Below are 22,863 nucleotides of genomic sequence, written 5' to 3'. Positions count from 1 at the left end.
GATGTTTTTTGCCTACGACTCCCATCAGCTCAAGCCATTGGCCATGCAGGCTGGGGCTGAAGGGAGTTGTAGGCAAAAAACATCTGGAGAGCTACCATTTTCCACCCCTGCTCAATGGAAATCAAAACCAGACAGCAAGGCACCAGAATAGTTATCAGATTGGAAATCTTCTGCTGGCTCCTGGTTGTCAAAAATAATACTCTTCTTTGTAGAGTATACCTTTCTTTTGTGTATGCTTCTCTAATGTTACATGTTTCTGCCTCTACAGCCAATGACCATTTCCTTATGAGTCAGCTCTAGACACACAAGTTGGTTCTGTGCATACTGCTAGAGAGCCAGTTTGGTGTAGTGGTTAAGTGTGCGGACTCTTATCTGAGAGAACTGGGTTTGATTCCCCACTCCTCCACTTGCAGCTGCTGGAATGGCCTTTGATCAGCCATAGCTCTCGCAGAGTTGTCCTTGAAAGGGCAGCTTCTGGGAGAGCTCTCTCAGCCCCACCTACCTCACAGGGTGTCTGTTGTGGGGAAGGAAGATAAAGAAGATTGTGAGCTGCTCTAAGACACTGAGATTTGGAGTGGAGGGTGGGATATAAATCCAATATCTTCTTCAAATGGTTCATCTAGTCCAGCATCTTGGTTCCCACAGTGGCTAATCAGATAGCCTGGATAGCTAATCAGGAGTAGGCCCCCAAGGCCTAGAGTTGCCAGCCCCAGATTCCAGCAGGGCATACCCCAGTTTAAGGGGCTTCTCCCCATCATGGACCAGCTGGCCAGAAGGGGAAACCCCTCCCCTAAAAGTGGTACATCACCATATGACATCCTCGATGTGATAACATCACCCAGAAGTGGCATCATTGCATCAGGGAACGCTCTGGTTTTTGGGTAAACTCTATGGTGTAAGCCCAATTTAACCATAGAGTTTGCCCCAAAACCACAGCATCTCCCGTGTGATGTCCCCAATGTGATGACATCACTTCTGGATGACTTCATCACACTGGGGATGTCGTGTGATGTCCCTTCCCACCCCCAGAATGCCCTCAAAATCCCCCTGCTGGATCTGGCAATCCTACCAAGGCCAAAGCTCCCCATCCATTGTTGCCCCTCAGCAGCTGATATTCAGAGATACACTGGCTTTGGATATGGAGGTTCCATTGAACCATCAGAGCTAATGGCCACTGCTGAACCTGTCTTCTGTGAATATAGATTAGGCTAAGAAGTAGTGTCTTGCCAACACATATCCAGAGAACTTCATGGTAGAGGGGGATTGGGACCCAGTTCTTCCCTGCTCCAACACTGGCTCCTTTTTCAATCCATCTCACTGAACAGCCATCACTATGTTCTGTGGCAATGAGTTCCGTAAGTTATCAACGAGTTTTGTGAAGAGACAATTGCTTCCGTACACAGTTCAGACACTAGCATCACCAGAGGTTCGGCTGAAATTGCACTGGTTCAAGAGCATGTTCCTCTTAGCTGATTTATTTGCCCAAGAAAAAGGTCAAACTATTTTGTGCAGGAAAAAGAGCATTCAGCTTTTAAAAATGCTTTTTCTTTTAAGCAAACGGCAGCTCAGAAATCAGGATGCAGCAGAAATGGGTGCGCTCCCTGGAATCTGTGAGCTTTCTAAATTGCCTAGCAATTTGCATTAGTCTGTGTGTGTTTGCAGAGCTATGTTTAAATTAATACACACTCTGGAATGCTTTGAAGCCAGAGGGGGTTTTAACTGTTTTCCTTGCTAATGCAGCAATTTGAAACCCATTAAAGCTAAACTCCATAGGCTTGCATCTATTTTAATCAGCGGCCAAGGTATTTGAGTTAACTGTTTTAGGCTGGGTTTTATTTTATTTTATTTTTAAATTTCCAGGAAATCAGCAAGACATCTTTCAGTCTAAAAGACAGTGTACAAAACATTCTCCCCATTGTGGTCCATTTCAGTAATTTTAGATATAAATTGTCTGTAATACAGTTATTATATATGCTACTTTTCTATATTTTTGTTTCAATGGGAAATATTTTTCTGATGATCTCCTTGGCTCCCATTCAACTGGGACATAATTGTCAGGAATGGTAGAAGAGGAGGAGGAAGAAGAAGAAATTGGATTTATACCCCGCCCTTCACTCTGAATCTCATTCTCAGAGTGGCTTACAATCTCCTTTACCTTCCTCCCCCACAGCAGACACGCTGTGAGGTGGGTGGGGCTGAGAGAGCTCTCACAGAAGCTGCCCTTTCAAGGACAGCTCTGTGAGAACGATGGCTGACCCAAGGCCATTCCAGCAGCTGCAAGTGGAGGAGTGGGGAATTGAACCCGCTTCTCCCAGATAAGAGTCTGCACACTTAAGCATTAATGATGAAGAAGAGGGGGAGGAGGAGATTGGATTTATACATCGCCCTTCACTCAGAATCTCAGAGTGGTTTACCAATCTCCTTCTCTTCCTTACCCCACAACAGACATCCTATGAGGTAGGTGGGGCTGAGAGAGTGCTGAGCGAACTGCTCTTGAGAGAACAGCTCTGCATGAACTCTGGCTGGCCCAAGGTCACCCAGATAGCTTTACGTGGAGGAGTGAGGAATCAAATCCAGTTCTCCAGATTAGAGTTTGCCACTGTTAACCAACCACTACACCTAACTGGCTCTCACTCAAGGGATTCTTCCTGCTCTTTTTCAGATACATAAGAGAAGTTTCCCCTGTTTTATAAATTATTACATTCCAAATTTGTGCAGTGGGGCCCTTGACGAACTATGACAGATGGGAGCGGACAGGAATGATAAGGTGATTCTTAAGCATGAGTTCACCTTGTCATGCTTAAAGCACAGATGTGTGTGCTGGGCTAAGGTCTAGAGAGCCAGTTTGGTGTAATGGTTAAGTGCGTGGACTCTTATCTGGCAGAACTGGGTTTGATTCTCCACTCCTCCACTTGCAGCTGCTGGAATGGCCTTGGGTTAGCCATAACTCTGACAGAGGTTGTCCTTGAAAGGGCAGCTGCTGTGAGAGCCCTCTTAGCCCCACCCACCTCACAGGGTGTCTGTTGTGGGGAAGGAGATAAAGGAGGTTTTAAGCCACTCTGAGACTCTGATTCAGAGAGAAGGGCGGGGTATATATCTGCAATTCTTCTTCTTTATACAAAAATGGAGTGTGTGGGCAAAGGGAGCTAAACAGTGCCAGGCCTTCTTTCACTGTTTTATGGTGGTTAAAGCATTTCTTTTCCAGCCATGTTCCAATATCCTCTCAAGCAAGTCACTGTCTTGGAAGCTGAAAAGTTTGACACTCATGGGGGACATGCATCTTTAAGTAACATCTCCAACACATCATGGATAAAAACAGGAATATGTGTAATATCCACATTTCTGGAGCAAAGATGACTGATGGAGACTCTTTCGGTCTAATGTCCCTAGGATCACATGTCATTGAATATTCTAGCTCACACACTACATTCATTTATTTGGCAATGGATTTGTTCCTGCACGGATTGTAAAACCAGGAATCGTTCTGTTCCAGCTAAAGACCAAGAATGAAACAAAATGGTCCTAAAATGGGTTATCAATCATTCAAGTGGGTTATCAATCATTCAAAACAGACCTTGGCAGAAGAAGGATGTGAAACAGCAAGGTGCGCATCACACAGTACCTTAGTGTTCATATGGTCATGAATGTTGTGGCTGGGGATCTCCTGGGATTATAATGGACGTCCAGGTAGCAGAGGTCAGTTCACCTGGAGAAGATGTCCTCCTTGGAAGATGGACTGTACGGCATTGTGCCCCACTGAAGTCCTTCCCTTTCCTGAACCCCACCCTCCTCAGGCTCCGCTCCCAAAGTCTCCAGGTACTTCCCAACCTGGAGCTGGCAACCTTTGGAGGGATGTGCCCTTTAGTCACTTACTGTGTCCGTACCCCGACCTCAGTTTGACTTCTAGAGACTCTAAAACAAGGGTGGCCAAACTTGCTCAGCGTAAGAGTCACACAGAATAAATGTCAGATGCTTGAGAACCACAAGGTAAGGAAGTAAGGAAGCAGGGAAGCAGGGAAGCAGGGAAGCAGGGAGGGAGGGAGGGAGGGAGGGAGGGAAGGAAGGAAGGAAGGAAGGAAGGAAGGAAGGAAGGAAGGAAGGAAGGAAGGAAGGAAGGAAGGAAGGAAGGAAGGAAGGGAGGGAGGGAGGGAGGGAGGGAGGGAGGGAGGGAGGGAGGAAGCTGCAGTTTGGCCATCCCTGCTCTAAAAGGAGAGCAGAACACTGAAAAATAAACACTGCTAGCAAATTGCACTAACAAATTGCACTATTTATTTAGAAGAAGAAGACTGCAGATTTATGTCTCGCTCTATACTCTGAATCTCAGAGTCTCAGAGTGGTCACAATCTCCTTTACCTTCCTTTCCACCTCACAACAAATACCCTGTGAGGTAGGTGGGGCTGAGAGAGCTCTTCCAGCAGCTGCCCTTTCAAAGACAACTCCCACGAGAGCTATGGGTAACCCAAGGCCATTCCAGCAGCAGTAAGTGAAGAAGTGGACAGTCAAACCCGGTTCTCCCAGATAAGAGTCCGTGCACTTAACCACTACACCAAACTGACATTTATATCCTGTTATTTCTCCCCATTTGGGGACCCAAAACAGTGTATATCAGGGGTGGCCAATGGTAGCTCTCCAGATGTTTTTTGCCTACAACTCCCACCAGCTGGGGCTGATGGGAGTTGTAGGCAAAATACATCTGGAGAGCTACCGTTGGCCACCCCTGATGTATATCATTCTCCTCTCCTCCCTTTTATCCTCACAACACCCTGAGAGCTAGCTAGGCTGAGAATGTATGTCTGGCCCCAAGGTCACCCAGCAGGCTTTCATGGCAGAGTGGGGATGTGAAAATGGATCTCCCAGGTCCTAAACCAACACTCTGACCACTAGACCATACTGACTGCTTAAGAAGGCATCCTCTGTAAGAGAAAAACAGGTGCAAAAGTATGGTCAATGACTTTCTGGGGTGGTCCCAAATAAGGGAGCCAATCCCTGTAAAACAGACATAATGGGAGTGTGAAAGAATGAGGACAGGAGGGGGAAGGGGGGGGGAGAAAAGAGCCCCACAGGCCTGATTAAATCTCTGGGTGGGTCAGTTCTGGCTCACAGGCTGGACATTTGACACCTCTATCCTAGAGCATCACACAATATGATAATGTCAGTTCTTGGTTTCCAAATGCTTCCACAAGTATATGGACCTGGGCAGGCAACTCTAGGAATTGCTTCTGCTGTAGGAAGACATTAGTTTGCAACCTCCCACCATTCATTCATTGACTGTTGCTAATTTGTATTCCCCCCTTTCCCACAAGCAGGCTCAGGGCAGTTCACAACAGGAGTTAAAACAATTAAAAACTACAAGCTAAAACCATAAAATACAATAAAACAGACAACACATATATCAAAGGCAGTGGTTCCCATTGACTGCATTCCATATATCAGCACAGCGGTAGGCCCAGAGATGAAATTGTAAATTAAGATAAAATAATATAGCATCATGACAGGCAAGGGAGGCCAAGCAGAAGGAAATAAGGATTTCCGTTGCCTCATTTTGTGGTTTTGTGATTGACCCCAATACCTCCTGATGGCCATTTTATGCTTCCTTCTGTGGCAGCCACTCCCTAGCCTCAACGTTCCAAAAGTGTCTGCAGGCTCTACAAGAGTGTGGCCCTCTGTTTCATCTGAACAACTACCTTACACAAGTGCCCATCACTGTGAAGCCACGTTTAGAATCAGGACATTTTGTAAGCACCTACAGAGAAGCAGGCCATCAAAACAGAGGGGCACCAAAGAAGAGGTACAAGGACTCCTTGAAGAAATCCCTTGGTACCTGTTGCATCAACCATCACCAGTGGTCTGACCTAGCCTCAGATCGCAAAGCATGGAGGCACACCATCCACCAGGCTGTCTCGTCCTTTCAGAACGCACGCATAGCTGGTCTTGAGGACAAAAGGAGATTGAGGAAGAATCGCACTGCTACAGCACCAACCCCAAATCAGACTTTTCCCTGCAGCCACTGTGGCCAGACCTGCCTGTCCCGCATTGGTCTTGTCAGCCACCAGCGAGCCTGCAGCAGACGTGGACTACTGCACCTTTCTTAAATCTTCGTTTGCGAAGTCAAGCCGAGAGAGAGAGACAGAGAACCAGGATTCCATTTACTGTTAACTGAGTGTTGCTCTAATATCAGACCGAGTGATTCTAGACATGAAATTTATTTGTCAGTTGCAGCTTTATGCTTGTCTGTCCCTCTCTTTCTCTCTCCGAGATGAACTGTATATTTGACATAGAGCTCTGATGACAGCTACTCAAGGTCTTGCTAGAAGGTGAAGAAAGGTTATTATGAGTGTTAGCTTGCAACACTTATAAGGAGTTAGTAGCTAAGGCTAAGGTTTCATTAAGGGTTTCTTCTTTTTTGGTACTGTGACAAATGAAATTTTGATTCAAAGCTTGTATTATTGTTGTACACAGGAATTTGTGGAGTGCATGTGAAAGAACTTTGTACAGACCAAAGTGGCACCACTATTTATTACAGGTGAATCCACATGTTACAAAGTCCATGCAGCGCACCTGTAGCAGCCATGGGGAAATTTGGGTTCGATGTGTGCTTGGAGTTGCCAGTTTGGAACTTAATTCCCAGTGGGCTGGTAAATCCCTAGCCTTTGGAAGCAATCCCATGCCCCTGAGAAACTGAGCAGCTGGAGGAAAATGGCTCCCATAGTTACACTCTAGGAATTTGCCCATGTCTCTATGGTCTTTGCCATAAATATTAGTGGAATTCCTTGTGCATCACCAAGTGACATTGCAAACTGCACCCTCCCCTTCAGTGCCCTCTAAATCTTCTGTAATTCAAAAAATATAACGCATTACATGTAAGACTCACACATTCCAAGTGTGCAATGCTGCATTTCTCCGTAAATGCTGACAAGTTGGAAAACCCCTAAAAGAAGACGCCATATTCTGTGCTTTGATACATAAAGTTTGCTGCTCAGTTGAAAATTCTGAATGGGGAAAAAACACCCTTCTTTTTTGTGCCTGGAGAATGGTAAGAACCCTGCCAATTCAGAATCTGATAACGGGGCCACAGGCTGGAACTGGCCATTGCACTATGAAGCTTTGTCAGATGTTTAAATCGGGGTATTAGTCTGTGCTGTGCATTCTACAATTCTCAAAACCTGACGAGTCAAAAAGCTGGCCCCTGAATATGGGAGTGACAAGGCTGAAGGCTATTCTCCTAGCATGCCACAGTCCCAATCCAAATTGAGTTGGCATACACCAGGCAATTGAATTCCTAGCTGAGAACTTCCAGAATACATCTGTACAAAGTCCATGTGAAGGAAATGTGCGAATTGGGCCTTCAAATGCCGTATCAGCCTGACTCCTTTCACTTGGGGAGGGAGAATCCATAATGCTACCTTTTGCACTTCAAAGCTATGCCTCTGAAAGATGCTTCTGGTAATAAGGCAAATAAGGCATGCTTGGGGTAATTTAAGGGGGCTTCCAGTGCACCCCACTACTATATAAAGAATCACTAAAGTTGGAGGGGAAGGCACCTCAGGCTGGATGAAGGCTTCCAAGTTTTGCTCAAGTGAAGTGGTAGGATCAACTCCAGAGGGCTATCCTTCTACCCACCCTAGGTTTCCCTCAAGTTTTTCTTCTCATCATAGCTTACTTGGTGTGTAGTTCTCCTCCCGTCACTGAATGGCACCAGATGCCTTTTCCAATGGCATCTGCAGGGGAAAATTGTGTTCATAAAGGAGGAATGGGAATAAAAGCACTGGTCACATTTCTCACCTATGTGCAGAATGTGAGCACAGGACCTATACCCACTCAAAGAGCGATTCCCCTTTAGCAGCCCCGTAGCTACGGGCCACAGGGGAAGAGAGCCATGGGGGAGGGGCCCTTTAAATCACTTAGGAGGCTGATGATAAATGCATGCAGCTTGTCTGAAAATTGTATGCTGCGCTGCCAGTGTACCTCACTTTGAGTCAAGCTGACAAACCTACAACTGAATCTTGCCAGAATCCTTGAATTCAATGTTTCACTTATGCAAATCCCCAAATCAGATCAGTATTACATCAAGGGGGCAGACAGGACTAAAGTCACCCCAACCCAAATTCAAGATGTATCTGAAGGAGGTTACAGCCAGCAGGCAATCAATCAATTGCTCTGTCAAAAAGAATCTCCCCAGTTCTGAGATGCTGGCATCTGGTCAGCGACCTTGTTGCTTACACATCAAAACTGACCATCTGGATTCAACATATGCTATATAATATTGGGGCACTTACTTGGTTGGCCGGTAATCCGGTATGGAACGGTCTAGTGATATTTTCTCACTGAGGTAGGAATTGTAGCCGTATTTCTCATGCGGCCCCTTGGCTTTTTCTTCCTCCTCTGGGGAGAGGGTAGCAGGTAGTCCACCTTTACCACGGCCACCATAGCCTTCGATGAGGCCCAAGGATTTTGACAGACCTTGAGGGAGAAATGAGAGAAAGAATTGTAAAAAGTTGCTGATGAGAAGCACATCTTTCTTTGGAAGAGGTGATAAGATGTCCATCAATATTTCTAGCAAATCTGTTTTGGACAGTTAACACTGTGCAGATACCACAAAGGGAACTTTGCAAGTACCTTTGTTAGAACTGATTAGACTTTAGTATTAAAAAGTCCTGGAAATGACCTGAAAGACAGAGAGCTCTTATGCCTTCTCATTTTTTCATGTGTGTCCCTATTGCTTTTTTTTTTTTTACTCCCTCTAGGGGTTGATTCAATATTACGTCATTGTACGTCCTGCATAAAACTGTGCAGTATAAATCTGCAGGGAGATATGCTGGTCATACAGCAATGTAATATCAAACTGACCACTAAAAGGAGCAAAACATGTGGAAAAGGGGGGGGGATATCCCAAAGCAATTGGGGAACACAAGCAACAAAAATTAGAATGTCGAAGAGGCCAATGAAGAAGAATGTGCTATCAAGTTGCAACCATCCCATGGTGATCCTACCCACAGGGTATGCCAGGCAAGAGTCAAGAGAAGATGGTTTGCCATTGTCTCCATCTGAATAGCAGCCCCATCTTTCTTGGTGGTCTCCCATTAGGCTTGCCAATCCCCAGGTCCCAGTGGGAGTTCTTCCACTTTCCCAGGCTCCTTCCCACCCCCAGTCAGCTGGCCAGTGGGGGGAAGCCCTGCCCCACAGCCACCATGTGACTTTCCACCTCTGGAGGCTTCAGTCTCCGATTGGAAAGGCTTCCTCTTGGGATGGTGTGTCTGTGTTACTTTGAAGAAGTTGGCAGCAACTCGTGAGTAGAGATGCCAATCCCTCACTTCAGTGTCACCAGAAATGGGGGGGGGAAGGGGAGGGAAATGTCTGCTGGGCACTTAATTATTCCCTATGTGGAGATCGATTCTCATTGGGTATAATGGGGAATTGATCTGGAGGTATTGGGGGATTTGGGGGGGGGCTGTTTTTTGAAGTAGAGGCACCAAATGTTCAGTATAGCATCTAGTGCCTCTCCCCAAAATACCCCCAAAGTTTCAAAACAATTGGACTGGGGGGTCCAATTCTATGAGCCCCAAAAGAAGGTGCCCCTATCCTTCATTATTTTGTATGGAAGGAAGACATTTTAAAAGGTGTGCTGTCCCTTTAAATGTGATGGCCAGAACTCCCTTGGAATTCAATTATGCTTGTCACACCCTTGCTCTTGACTCCGCCCCAATGTCTCCTGGCTCCACCCCCAATGCCCCCAGATATTTCTTGAATTGGACTTGGCAATCCTATCTCCCATCCAAGTACTAACCATGGCCAACCCTGCTTGGCCAACCATGGCCAACCCAGCTTCCAAGGTCTGATCAATTTGGGGCAAGCTGGTCTATTTGGTTTGCTGAAAGTCAAACTAAGTAGTCTTCTACAGAGTCAAACCATTGGACCATGACTTATCCCATGCCTGCATACTAGGATTGCCAGACCCCCTTGGCCCCCAGCAAGGGATGAGAAGTAGGATTACTAGATCCAGGTTGAAAATCTCCTGGAGATTTGGGGATGGAGCCTGGGAAGGACAAGGACCTCAGTGGGGTACGATGGCCTAGAGTCTACCCTCCCAAACTTGCATTTTCTCCAGGTAGGAATTGTAGGCCAACTGATCTACAGGCCAACTGATCATTGTAGTCTGGAGATGAGCTGAAATTCTAGGGGATCCCCAGGTCCCATGTAGAGGCTGTCATCCCTGTCTCAGCCACCCGAGGTCTTTCCCAGGCCTGCAGAGCATAAACACATGAAGCTTATACTGAGTCAGACCATTAGCCTATCAATACAGGCTAAGTTAATACAGGCTATTTTGGCTGACAGTGCCTCTCCAAAGTCTCAGGCTGAGGTCTTTCACACCACCAGCTACATGATCCTTATTACTGGAGATGGTGGGGACTGAACCTGCAGCCTTTTGTATGCAAAGCAGGTGATATGCCACGGAGCCACAGCCCCTCCTAAATATCAACTGGAACCTATCAAAAGGGATTCCAGATGTTGGGGAGCTTACACTGATTTACACTGGAGAAAAGGATACTGTGGCCATGATCTTTTAAGATCCTAACTGTGATTCCTGCTCTAAGTACCCAGACAGATTTCTAAGGTGAATCTTGGAACTACTTGAGTTGTAAGAAGAGTGCAGGCACAAGAACATAATGTATGAGGAGCCTGGCTACATCAGAGCAAAGGTCTATCTAGCCTTGCATGCTGTTTCCAGCTGTGGCCCATCAAATACTGCAAGGGAGCCCATAAGAAGCATCTAATAATCAGAAGTGTTTGGTTTTTGCATGGAGATGCCATTCCACTAGCTGCCATCACCACATCTTGGGTTCCACACAAGCCAGCTGCTAATTAGGTAAAGTAGCACTTCCTTTTGTCAGTCACAAGCCAAGTGCTTATCATTGATTCATTCAGTGCACACCACCACAGCACACCTGTGCATCTTCCTAGTTATTGTGCACATGCTTTTGGGTGTATCTCTTTTACATCCCCCAAATGAGTTATTACAGCCACCCCTCCATTCAGCTCAGTCCCAACACTGCACTACTCTGGCTCAAATTCTTGCTTTTAAAAAATAAGCTGTCTGTCTGTCTGTCTGTCTGTCGGTCCGCCCGTCCGTCTATCTATCTATCTATCTATCTATCTATCTATCTATCTATCTATCTATCTATCTATCTATCTATCTATCTATCTATCTATCTATCTATCTATCTATCTATCATCTATCATCTATCATCACACAAATGCAGTTATATCCACTCCAAACATTAAAAATAATACCCACATTATGTCAGCTGAACATAAAAGATAAATGTTATATACATAACAAAATGTCATGTCTTACTTAATCATCCAGCTTGGCCTTATTCCAAAACAAAACAAAAGATTACCAGCTGGAGATACACATTTCTTGAAAATATAGCTTCTTTTCTCACAGATTTTTAAACATTCTTAACTTTCTGCAAACATAATAAACCAGAACTTACTTCCATTTTAGGTAGTGGAAAAACCAGTGTATTTACTTATCTATTAACAGTATTCTAGCTGTTATAGACAGAGATTCTTTATGTTCATATTCTGTTTTAACCTCCTTTATATATAGCCAAACAAAAGTATTTTGGGGGTCATGTGAGAATTTGCAATTCATGATTACCTCTAACATACTAAAAAACATTATATCCAGATGTTTTTATGATAGGACGTTGCCAATAAATACGGCAAAAGGATCCAATCTTTTTATTTCATCTCCAACACGGTTTAGGAGATGTAATTTTAGCCCATCTAAACTTTCTCTCATTCCTATATTTAAAGATAAGTTACACAGAGATGTCAGAAACCTAAGCCAAATATCTTCAGCACTAATAATATTATCTATGTATCTAATTTCAACATGACAGATATTAAAATCTGGAGACTAGAGCCATGAACCAGACAAGACAAATATTTCTACAAACCTGAAAACATATACAGGTTTGCAGAAATACCTGAAATCTTAAAAAAGAACAACCACCGGGGGGGGGGGGTGAAGGGAGGATTAAAAGCTCTAAAATGACAGAAGCAGTGTTTGTAGTTTTAATAAACCAAAAAGCTCAGTGCTGTTGCTAGGCAACCGCAACAATATTGTCAGCCTACACGTCTTGGTTTCTGTCAATAAATGGCAAGGGGGGAGGGCAATGAGCTTTCCAGGGTGGTTTGGGCCTCTGATAGAGGATTTATTGGGGCTGTCCAGGCCTGACAACAACTTAATGCCACTTGTCTTGTGTGGCTCACCCAGCTCTGGATGCTTCCTCCTTTTCAACAGCAGCCCCTCCCCGCCATGCAAGCCAGCCCCTCCCCGCCATGCAAGCCAGTGAAGTGTAGTGGTTAGAGTTTCAGATCAGGATCTGGGAGGACCCAGGTTTGAATCCCCACTCTGCTGCAGAAGGTCAGTGGGTGACCTTGGGTCAGTCACATACTGTCAGCCTAACTGACCTCACAAGCTTGTTGTGAGGACAAAATGGAGGAGAGAAGAATGATGTAAGCTGCTCTGGGCCTCCACTGAGGAGAAAGACAGAGTGTTGATGAAGTAAAGCTGACCGACTGTCATTTAGAAGTTCAACTCACGCCTCAAAGGACAAAGCAGCATGAATCCCCAAATGAAGGTCAAGGCCTTCTGAGGGTCACGGTAGCAGGACAGAAGAAATTAGATAATGTTTATTATTTATTTACAAAAATTTTATCCTGCCTTTTGCCCAATCAGGACCACCAAGGCAGCTAGAAAAGCAAAGGGAACCAAACCCAACCTTAACAAGAAGTTAGGAACTCAAAATATTCTGAATATTCAAAATATTCAAAATATTCTGTTTTAAAGTTTTAACTGTTTAAATATTTAATTGTTTTATACTTAATATTGTTTAAATTTTATGTTTGGTTAAATTGTTGGAAGCCGCCCTGAGCCATTCGTGGGAAGGGCGGGATATAAATCTCAAATAAATAATAAATAAATAAATAAATAAATAAATAAATAAATAAATAAATAAATAAATAAAAGGTTGAGTATAACAAACATTAAAAATATAACAACATATTTATTTCACAGTGTTTCAGTTAGCAATTTAAAACATTACACATACATAGGAAACAAAAGTATCGCATACAGCCATTGGACTTGCATTTCTAATAATCATAAAGTCCCACAAGTGAATATTTCATAAAAATTCACTAGACCAGGTATGTTTTTAGCCACCCACCTAGGCAGCTAACCATTAAAAAACGAACGTTATAAAAATATTTCACAAAACCAATTGAGACCAAAATTAATATACTGTATATTAAAAAAAACCACAGAAAGCTCAATTAAAACAGAGGGAAGAAAGAAGGGATTGTTAAGGGAATCCCTGAAGAAACAAAGACGTCTTCACGCACAGGCGGAAAAGAGCTGTATTAGAGGACATATGGCTAATGACAGCTAGCTTTGTGTAGCGGTTAAGAGCAATGGATTCTAATCCAGAAAGCTGAGTTTGATTCCTCCCTCTTCCCCAACATGAAGCCTGCTGGGTGACCTTGGGCCAGTTTCAGTTCTTTCAGAACTCACTCAGCCCCACCTGCTTCACAGGGTGCCTATTGAGGGGAGAGGAAGAATAAAAAGTGCAGATTTATATCCCAGCCTTCTCTCTGAATCAGAGACTCAGAGCAGTTTACAATCTCCTATATCTTCTCCCCCCACAACAAAACCCTGTGAGGTGGGTGGGGCTGAGAGGGCTCTCACAGCAGCTGCCCTTTCAAGGACAACCTCTGCCAGAGCTATGGCTGACCCAAGGCCATTCCATCAGGTTCAAGTGGAAGAGTAGGGAATCAAACCTGTTCTCCCAGATAAGAGTCCACGCACTTAACCACTACACCAAACTGGAAGGAATGGTGATTGTAAGCCACTCTGAGACACCATTGGGTAGTGAAAAGTGCAGTATAAAAACCTCCTCCTCTCCTCCTCCTCTTCCTTCTTCTCCTCCTCCTCCTTCTCATGAATGAACACCACACAGGTTGTATACAAAAAAGTGAGGAATAAAAGATGCAAATCTATTCATACCTAGAAGCATCCTTGTGAGTTTCCCCTGAAAAACTGACATAAATTCTGGTATCCAAATCACCCCCTGCTGCCATCAAAATCCAATTTGCCTTCCGTTCTGAGGAGGCGTGCGTGTGGGGGAAATCAGTGAGTGGCATCTTAGAAAAAAACAGAGAATCACCTACAATGAATCACTGAGTGACAGTACAAAGTACAGCATTCCCTACAATGAACCAATTTAAAAACCAGTTTAAGCTTCCATTACAAAACCAAACAAAAACTTTGGGTCTTTTTGACTTTGCTTCAGTTTGCAAAGGAACGGGTGGCAAAAAGAGAAAAAAAACCCTCACAGGTTAAGGTGAGATGGAGAAGCAAAGCAATATTTTATGACATGCTTCACTATGTATTATAGAGAGAGACGTACCACCTGATTTTTTTTACATTTATTTAAAGGGGAGATTCACACCTCCCTCATTGTCAGGCACTGCTGAACACTTTGATAGATGATGTTTTATTTTTAGCCATGATATTTATTTTCCCATCTTCTTAGCCAAGAGACCTGGCCCTGGTGGCGTGTTTCCCATTCCTTATTTCAATGGAAGGTATTCAGTAAGCACAAAAGTTCAATGTGGCAAGGCCTGGAGCTCAAAACGTGATGCGATATTTGCTTTCTCTGTCTAGGTCTTGGTTTGTTAAGTTGTTTTAAAAAACAACAACATAGAAATCTTTTCATTGAACTTCCAAGAAACTAAAAACCATAAGTGCCAGGACAGAGTGGTTAAGAGAGCCAGCGTAGTGTTAAGAATAGAGTGTTGGATCCCATGACAGGGGAGACCTGGGTTCAAATCCCCCACTTGGCTGTGAAGCTTACTGAGTGAACTTGGGCCACTCACTCTCAGCCGAGGAGAACTCATGGAATTGTAAGAATAATATAGAGAAGAACCACCCCCACAGGGTCTGGAGATAGGGTTGCCAGCCTCCAGGTGGGGCCTGGAGATCTCTCGCTTTTACAACTGATCTCCAGCTTAGAGGTCAGCTCTCCTGGAGAAAATGGCTGCTTCGCAGGGTGGACTCCATAGCGCTGTAACATGCAGAAGGCCCCTCCCCTCCCCAAACCCTCCCCTCCCGAAACCCTCCCCTCTCCTGGATCCACCCCCAAAGTCTCTAGGTATTTTCCAACACAGACCTGACAACTCTATCTGGAAATCTAGAATTACAACGGATCTCCAGAGGACAAAGGTCAGTTCCCCTGGAGAAGATGGCTGTTTTGGAGGGTGGACTTCAGTTTTACAGCATTATGCTCTGCCAAGGAAGTAGTTCTAAAAGGTCACAAGACCCAGAGGTCCCACCACTGGTAGCCAAAGCCTTATAAATGTCGAATGATTTGCATAATTCTGCTGGATATTGTAACTGAGGATTCTGTTGGATATAGTAACTTTGCATGCAAGAGGATCAGAGAGGGAAAGAGTTAAGAGAATTCTCCCGCTCAGATATACTTGGCAGTTGAGTCGGTGAGATGCTGAGCCTCTTTGGCCCTTGCTTGCCTTCTCTTTCATCTTTTATAAGGTACATAATTCCAATGGTGAAGTAGTCCACGGAGATCAGTGCTCTAAACAATTTCTTCTGTACAGCAAGGCACTAGGAGTAGTACGCGGTAGTACTTTATCCCTCGTTTTGCATTTGCTTCTATGAGCTTGCAGAAAGTTTTATACAATTCAAATGCTGATGCTTGCAATCGCTTCTGTCCAGTATGCTTGTAATAGCTTCTATCCAGCATGGTCAATTTCCTCCGTGGACAACTTCACCATTGGAATTGCTACCTGTGCTCATCTGTTAAGAAATTTTGGACATTAATTTGTTTCTAAGCGGCTTTGGGTGTGGGTTTGGGTGTTCCTTGTGCACCTTTTTTGTAGTATTTATTGTTTGAGATATTCCTTGAGTATTTATTGAAGTAAACTGTTTAGTGTATACTTTTGGAGGCTGGTTTTCGCAGAGGTTTCTATAACCTTTTCCCCTGCCCCACCTGGGGATTGGCAACTGTAGCTGTAGGATGAACCTGGGATTTTCTGCAGGTAGGCCAGGTGCTCTCCCATTGAGCTACAACCTAGTGCGACGAGTACCTGGATGAGAACAAAGCGAGTGTAATGGGAATCAGCAGCCTGTAAACAAAAAAGCAAAAAGGACATCTGCGAAGAAGCCATGAAGAAAAGCAATCGGAACCGAGATGCTTGAAATTGAGAGAAGACATTCCTGCGCAGAAGATTAAAGCAGACAAGGGCAATGATCAGAAAGGGGGAGCGGAGCTGTACACAAACCAGACACAGGACAATGAGTGAAGATAATGAGATCAAGGAGCAGCAGCAGCCTGAGATCAAAGAGTGCGAGGAGAAGAATGGCGAGGAGTAACCAAACGTTCTGCTGAAGGGTCAACCTGAATCCTTAATTCACGCCAGGAGAATAGAAGAAAGGGGAAATAAAACATAACAAGCGAGCTGAGATTCAAAGTTGATAAGCAGCAGCGCATACAACAGGGGAAAAGAATCTGGTGCTATGTGCCTCTGTGGTTTAGAAGAGAACCAGGAGATGGAAAGGCATCTCTTGAAGTAAATGGGGGAAAGAAGGACACCCAATGTTCAAAGCAGTGGCCGGATCTCAGTGGTGCAGCACATGCTTTGCATGCAGAGAATCGCAGTTTTAATCCTCAACATTTGAGGCAGCTTGGCTGAGAATGCGCACTGCAATCTGCTACCAGTCAACAGAACACCATACTGGGCTGCATGAACTAATGGTTCAAAGACAGGAGTCACTGAGAGCCAGTCTGGTGTAGTGGTTAAGTGTGTGGACTCTTATCTGGGAGAACAGGGCTTGATTCCCCACTCCTCCACTTGCAGCTGCTGGAATGGCTTTGGGTCAGCCATAGCTCTTGTAGAAAAGCTCTCCTTGAAAGGGCAGCTTCTGGGAGAGCTCTCTCAGCCCCACCTACCTCTCAGCCCCACCTACCCTGTTGTGGGGGGAGAAGATATAGATTGTAAGCCGCTCTGAGTCTCTGATTCAGAGAGAAGGGCGGGGTATAAATCTGTAGTCTTCTTCCTCCTCCTCCTCCTCCTCCAGAAGGCTCAAATCCCTGCCTGTAGGATTTGTGGATCACAACTAGCTCTACAATGCAACAGTGTTAGCAGACCATACATTAGAGAGCTGGTACCATTTGGGGACCAGTGCATACGGTGCAAAGATGCATGTGCATTGAGTTCTTGGAAAGAAGTACTACATTGATCTGCTCTCCCACTATTACACTGGATCTCCAGGTATCAACTCCCTTAGAGAAAATGGCTACTTTGAAAGGGAAACCCTGCAGCGTTATACCCTGTTGAGGTCTCTTCCCTCCCCAAACCTTACCCTCCCCGAGCTCCACCTCCAAAATCTCCAGATATTTCTTCACCCACAGCTGGCAGCCCTAGGTTGGAGGAAGGCTTCGCATTTTCCTTAAGGAACTGATAGGATACAGGAGGTTTCTAAGGCTGCCGTAACCTTAGAAGAAGAAGAAGATGAAGAAGAAGATATTGGATTTATATCCCGCCCTCCACTCCGAAGAGTCTCAGAGCGGCTCACAATCTCCTTTACCTTCCTCCCCCACAACAAACACCCTGTGAGGTGGGTGGGGCTGGAGAGGGCTCTCCCAGCAGCTGCCCTTTCAAGGACAACTTCTGCCAGAGCTATGGCTGACCCAAGGCCATTCCAGCAGGTGCAAGTGGAGGAGTGGGGAATCAAACCCCGTTCTCCCAGATAAGAGTCCACACACTTAACCACTACACCAAACTGGCTCTTTCTCTCTCTCTTAGTACACAGTACATTTTAAGCCAGTTATCTGTGCAGTCATGGAACCAACTCGGTAATGCCGAATTAAGCCCTGTGGAGGCCCCTAGGCAGTCAAAATCTTGGGGGGGGGGGGGCCCTTGCAAATTATCTCAGAGTTGGAGCGCCACCCTGTCGCCTGCGGCCTCTGCTCCAGCCTGCAGCCACTTTCCCAAAAGCCCCTTTGACAAAATTGCAGAGGAGAGGCAGAGAGAGGAAAGCTTGGCAACAATGCCAGAAGCAGCCGCACCAGGCAAGTTGGGCAAAGAGCTGCTCAGTTGCTGGCTGCTTGTGCAGGCTGGGAGGGCTGCAAGCAGGGGGGAAACTGTGGGAGGGATGAAGCCATCCCGGGGCCCCTAAAGGTATGGGGGCCCATACGCCAGTTTCTACTTGGCCTAATTGTAAATCCGGCCTTGCAACTTGGGACTTCTGGGAAAAAATTTCAGAGTGCTTGTTAGAAACAAACAGAACAGAAGCCTTCACCACAATATGACCAAAGGCTAATTGTTTTGTGAGTGACCCGGTACTCATTGCCTTGGATGAAAAGTCTGTGTTAGGACGGAGGGGAGAAAAATGAAGTCTGAAATATTGGCTTGTATTACAGACAGTCCAAATAACCTATCTCCTCGCTCAGATAAAAACTGCTATTAGTGCCTAAGTCGCCATCTGATTTTTAGTTTAGAAAGAACATGGTTAAAGGGACATCTGCAAGACATTTAAAAGGCTATGCACAGTTTGGAAAGAATTCTAGGATTTTATTTTTGACTAGTATTGTATTAATGAGTTTTTAATGATTAATTGTATTATTGTTTCTAACCTGTTGTTATCCCCCCCCCCCCAAGCCTTGCAATGTAGGAGAGGGTGCTCTAAAAGTCTAATAAAATCAGGGCTTTTTATAGAAAAAGCCCAGCAGGAACTCATTTGCATATTAGGCCACAACTTTTGACACCAAGCCAGCCTGTGAGCCAATTTGGTGTAGTGGTTAAATGTGCGGACTCTTATCTGGGAGAGCCAGGTTTGATTCCCACTCCTCCACTTGCAGCTGCTGGAATGGCCTTGGGTTAGCCATAGGTATTATAGGAATTGTCCTTGAAAGGGCAGCTTCTGGGAGAGCTCTCTCAGCCCCACCCACCTCACAGGGTGTCTGTTGTGGGGGAAGAAGATAAAGGAGATTATAAGCTGCTCTGAGGCTCTGATTCAGAGAGAAGGGCAAGGAATAAATGTGCTGTCTTCTTAGTCTTTAACTCCGCTCCTGTGCATTCCTGTTCAAAAAAAGCCCTGAATAAAATAAAAATAAAATAAAGCAAAACGCTACAGCTCTGCTTGGTAACAAGGACACGAAAACAATTTCGGGTGTTCTGCATTTGGAGTTGTAAGTGCTACATCCAGTATTAGGAAGCAGACAGTCAGCGGCCCCGTTGATGGATGCTTTGGATACAATATGGGTTTGTGCGTGCAATTTTGGAATGCAATTATGATTCCTTTTGTGTGCGTTATGCTGTCCTCATCTGCTATAGCCTTTGGCTAAACTCAGTACATTTATAGCTGATCTTTAGAAAAAATTCTCAAAGTGACAATGACATTGAATAAGCACTAAAACCAAGGAACTGAAGCTGAAAGAAGGGAGGAATAAAACACACAGCCAAAAAATCCCCCAAAAACACACCAATCCAAAAAAATAAATGGTCAGGCTCTCATGGTCATGCATGGGGAAACAGAACATAAATATATAATCCCATCAGTCATGGAAACAGATATTTTTTTTTATTGATTTAGATGTGAGCCTGCTTCCCCCCCCAATGGGGAGCTTACTCCACCGTTCTCTGTTTTTATCCTTATGACAACCTTCCTGGGAGGTAGGGTTGCCAACTCTGGGTTGGAAAATACCTGGAGATTTTTGGGAAGGGAGGGACCTCTGCGGGATATAATTACATAGAATCTACCCTCAAAAGTAGCCATTTTCTCCAAGGGAAGTGATTTTGGCTGTCTGGAGATCAGTTGTAATAATGGGAGATCTCCCCACCTGGAGGCTGATGACCCTACTGTGAGGTAGGTTAGGTCAGGAGTGTGACAGGCTCATGGCAAGCTTCATGGCAGAGCAGGGATTTGAACCCAAGTCTCCCGGATCCTAGTCCAACACTTTGACCACTGCACCATGAGAAGAGCCCTGATAGATCGAGCCAAAGACCCATCTGTTCTGGTATCTTGTTTAGGGTTGCCAAGTCTCCCACAGCCTGTTTTCTGGCATGATGACATCACTCACAAGTGACATCATCGTGCCAGTGACATCATGTGCCAGCTGCTCTAGAAGCTTCTGGGAAAACTGTTTGTTTAAGCTATTGGTCAGTTAGTCAGGTGACTTCCTTTTCTCGGTAGAGAGAGGTCAAGAAGGAGAAGGAAGATCCTCTATTAGCTATGTGACTTTCTTAGTGATAAGATGTAGCTACTAGTGTTTCTTATTTTTTATCCCAGTTCCCCATCCCTGTAGAAATAAAGTTATGTTTTTGCTTTTATACGAAAGAGTTTTCAACCTCATTTTGATCCAACGATCCACTGAACAATTTGGGAGGTAGAAATCGATTTTCCAAACAATACCTCTAACATTGGGGACTGGAATCCTAGTGGTGGCAGCTGCTGCCAAAGCAAAGAAATTTTTTTAAAAAAAATCTGCACAGTCAATCAAATCTTCAACAGCCAATCAGAAGCTTCGCTGAACAAAAACTGCACCTGGCCCCACCCACTTCCCAAAAACATCTGGCGGCCACTAGAAAAGGTGTTGGCAGTATAATATAGTGGGTTCTAGGCAATGATGAGGCGAAGTGGTAGTGCAACATCAGCTCTTTATTGATTTAAGCATAATCAAGGCTAAGCATGAGACTGCTGAACTGGGCCAATGGAGCCAACTATATACACACCCGTGTTCCCGCGCAAGCGTTTGATTGGTCCATTCAAACCAGTAGGGGGCCCGTGATTGGAGCAGGGCAGTAAGGTTTAGGATCCTGCTACCCTTTGTTCCCAAGTCCCCAAGCTCTGGCCTCAGGCTCCAATAAGCCAGGCAGGAACACCGAGCTTGAGTCCACATACATTACAGGCAGCCTCAGCTTTAAATATTGGGGGCTCCTGACTTTAAAATGGTGGCTGCAGCCGGCCCCACAGACTGCGCATTGGACCAGCGCTTTGCCATTGGGTACAGTGAAATGTCCTACCATCAAAGCACCTGCCGCATTAAGCAGGACAAACAAGCGCGTCCTTGACCGGAGGAGTTCAAACTTTCACATCAGAGATGCGAGGGAGGGAGGTGGAGATCAAGGAAACAGGAGAAAAACATGTGAAGGACATTCTGGAGGAGAGACGTACCAGGAGGGAGAGCCATTCATGACAGTGTTCCAAATATAATGCTTGTGTTCCCTTTTCCTACTTATGTCTCCACGAATTGGATTTCACATGTTTATTATCCCTGCCCAATTATCATTTTTTTGCTGCACTGTTCTATGGCTACTTTCTTCCAAGACCCCCTCTAAACCATGCATTTCCCCCACCTATTTTTTCCCCAAAGCGGAATCAGTGCAATAAACTGTACATCAATGAGAGCCGTTTCGTTCCTATTACAGAGAAAGATCTGCAGTGTGCCGTCCTCCATCATTGGCAGGTCGCTCCCTCCTCCCTGCCAAAGGCACCCAAAGCTGTTGTCACAAAAAGGAACGTGTTCTCAGGTGCGCTGCGACAAGGAGGATTTACAAACAGCCATTCGGCACAGGCCTCATGTGGCGTCCCAGACCTTCCTTCCTGCCGGCTGCCGGCTCGGCTTGTCAGAAGAGATTCACCAAGGACATCAAAATGTCACTTTGTTTTAAAGGATGCACAACCCAAGATCCACAAAGCAGACAGGTATAGAGAGACAAAAAAAAATGGCTTCCAGTGGTTTAGAAAAGTTGCCTCACTGAAGCAAAGCTGGCAAAACCAAAAAACCAAATAAAACCAAAACCCCCCCAGAATGCCTGGTAAGACAAAGGAACTTTTGTTTCAACTCTTTTAGATGTATATCAGTGCTTAAAGAGAGAGAGAGAGAGAGACCCTCCACAAATCCATGGCCTAGAAATATAGCTAACAACTAAAAGCGTGATAAGTCCACCAAAGTCAGTATTGTCTACTCAAGTCACAAACACAAAGCTCTCTTACACTGAATCAGTGCTTGGGTCCACCAAAGTCAGTATTGTCTACTCCAGGGGTGGCCAGAGTTGCTTAACAAAAGAGCAACACAGAATAAAGGTCAGATGTTTGAGAGCTGCAAGACATGAACATCGGATATTTGAGAGCCACGGAAGGAAGGAAGGAAGGAAGGAAGGAAGGAAGGAAGGAAGGAAGGAAGGAAGGAAGGAAGGAAGGAAGGAAGGAAGGAAGGAAGGAGGGAGGGAGGGAGGAAGGAAGGAAGGAAGGAAGGAAGGAAGGAAGGAAGGAAGGAAGGAAGGAAGGAAGGAAGGAGGGAGGGTGGGTGCAAGGAGGGAGGGAGGGAAGGAAGGGAGGAGGGAAGGAAGGAAGAAAGGAAGGAAGGAGGGAGGGAGGGAGGGAGGGAGGGAAGGAAGGGAGGAGGGAGGGAGGGAAGGAGGGAAGGAGGGAAGGAAGGAAGGAGGGAGGGAGGGAAGGAAGGGAGGAGGGAGGGAGAGAAGGAGGGAAGGAAGAAAGGAAGGAAGGAGGGAGGGAGGAAGGAGGGAAGGAAGAAAGGAAGGAAGGAGGGAGGGAAGGAGGGAGGAAGGAAGAAAGGAAGGAGGGAGGGAGGGAGGAAGGAAGGAAGGAGGGAGGGAGGGAAGGAAGGGAGGAGGGAGGGAGGGAAGGAAGGAAGGAAGGAAGGAAGAAAGGAAGGAAGGAGGGAGGAAGGAGGGAGGGAGGGAAGGAAGGAAGAAAGGAAGGAAGGAGGGAGGGAAGGAAGGAGGGAAGGAGGGAGGAACGAAGAAAGGAGG

General features: G+C 45.4%; 1 protein-coding gene across 1 annotated transcript in view; it reads right to left on the bottom strand.

Moving 5' to 3' along the window:
* Positions 1-22,863, bottom strand: part of GALNT17 (polypeptide N-acetylgalactosaminyltransferase 17) — a 340,476-nt gene that overhangs the window by 220,563 nt on the left and 97,050 nt on the right. The window contains exon 2 of the mRNA XM_060259462.1: positions 8,277-8,460. Within this exon, the coding sequence (XP_060115445.1) occupies positions 8,277-8,460 (184 nt within the window). The remainder of the gene's footprint in view (positions 1-8,276; positions 8,461-22,863) is intronic.

This window comes from Heteronotia binoei, chromosome 18 (genome assembly GCF_032191835.1).
Source record: "Heteronotia binoei isolate CCM8104 ecotype False Entrance Well chromosome 18, APGP_CSIRO_Hbin_v1, whole genome shotgun sequence".
NCBI lineage: Eukaryota > Metazoa > Chordata > Lepidosauria > Squamata > Gekkonidae > Heteronotia > Heteronotia binoei.
Note: the sequence above shows the minus strand (reverse complement) of the source record. Positions and strands in the feature narration are given on the sequence as shown.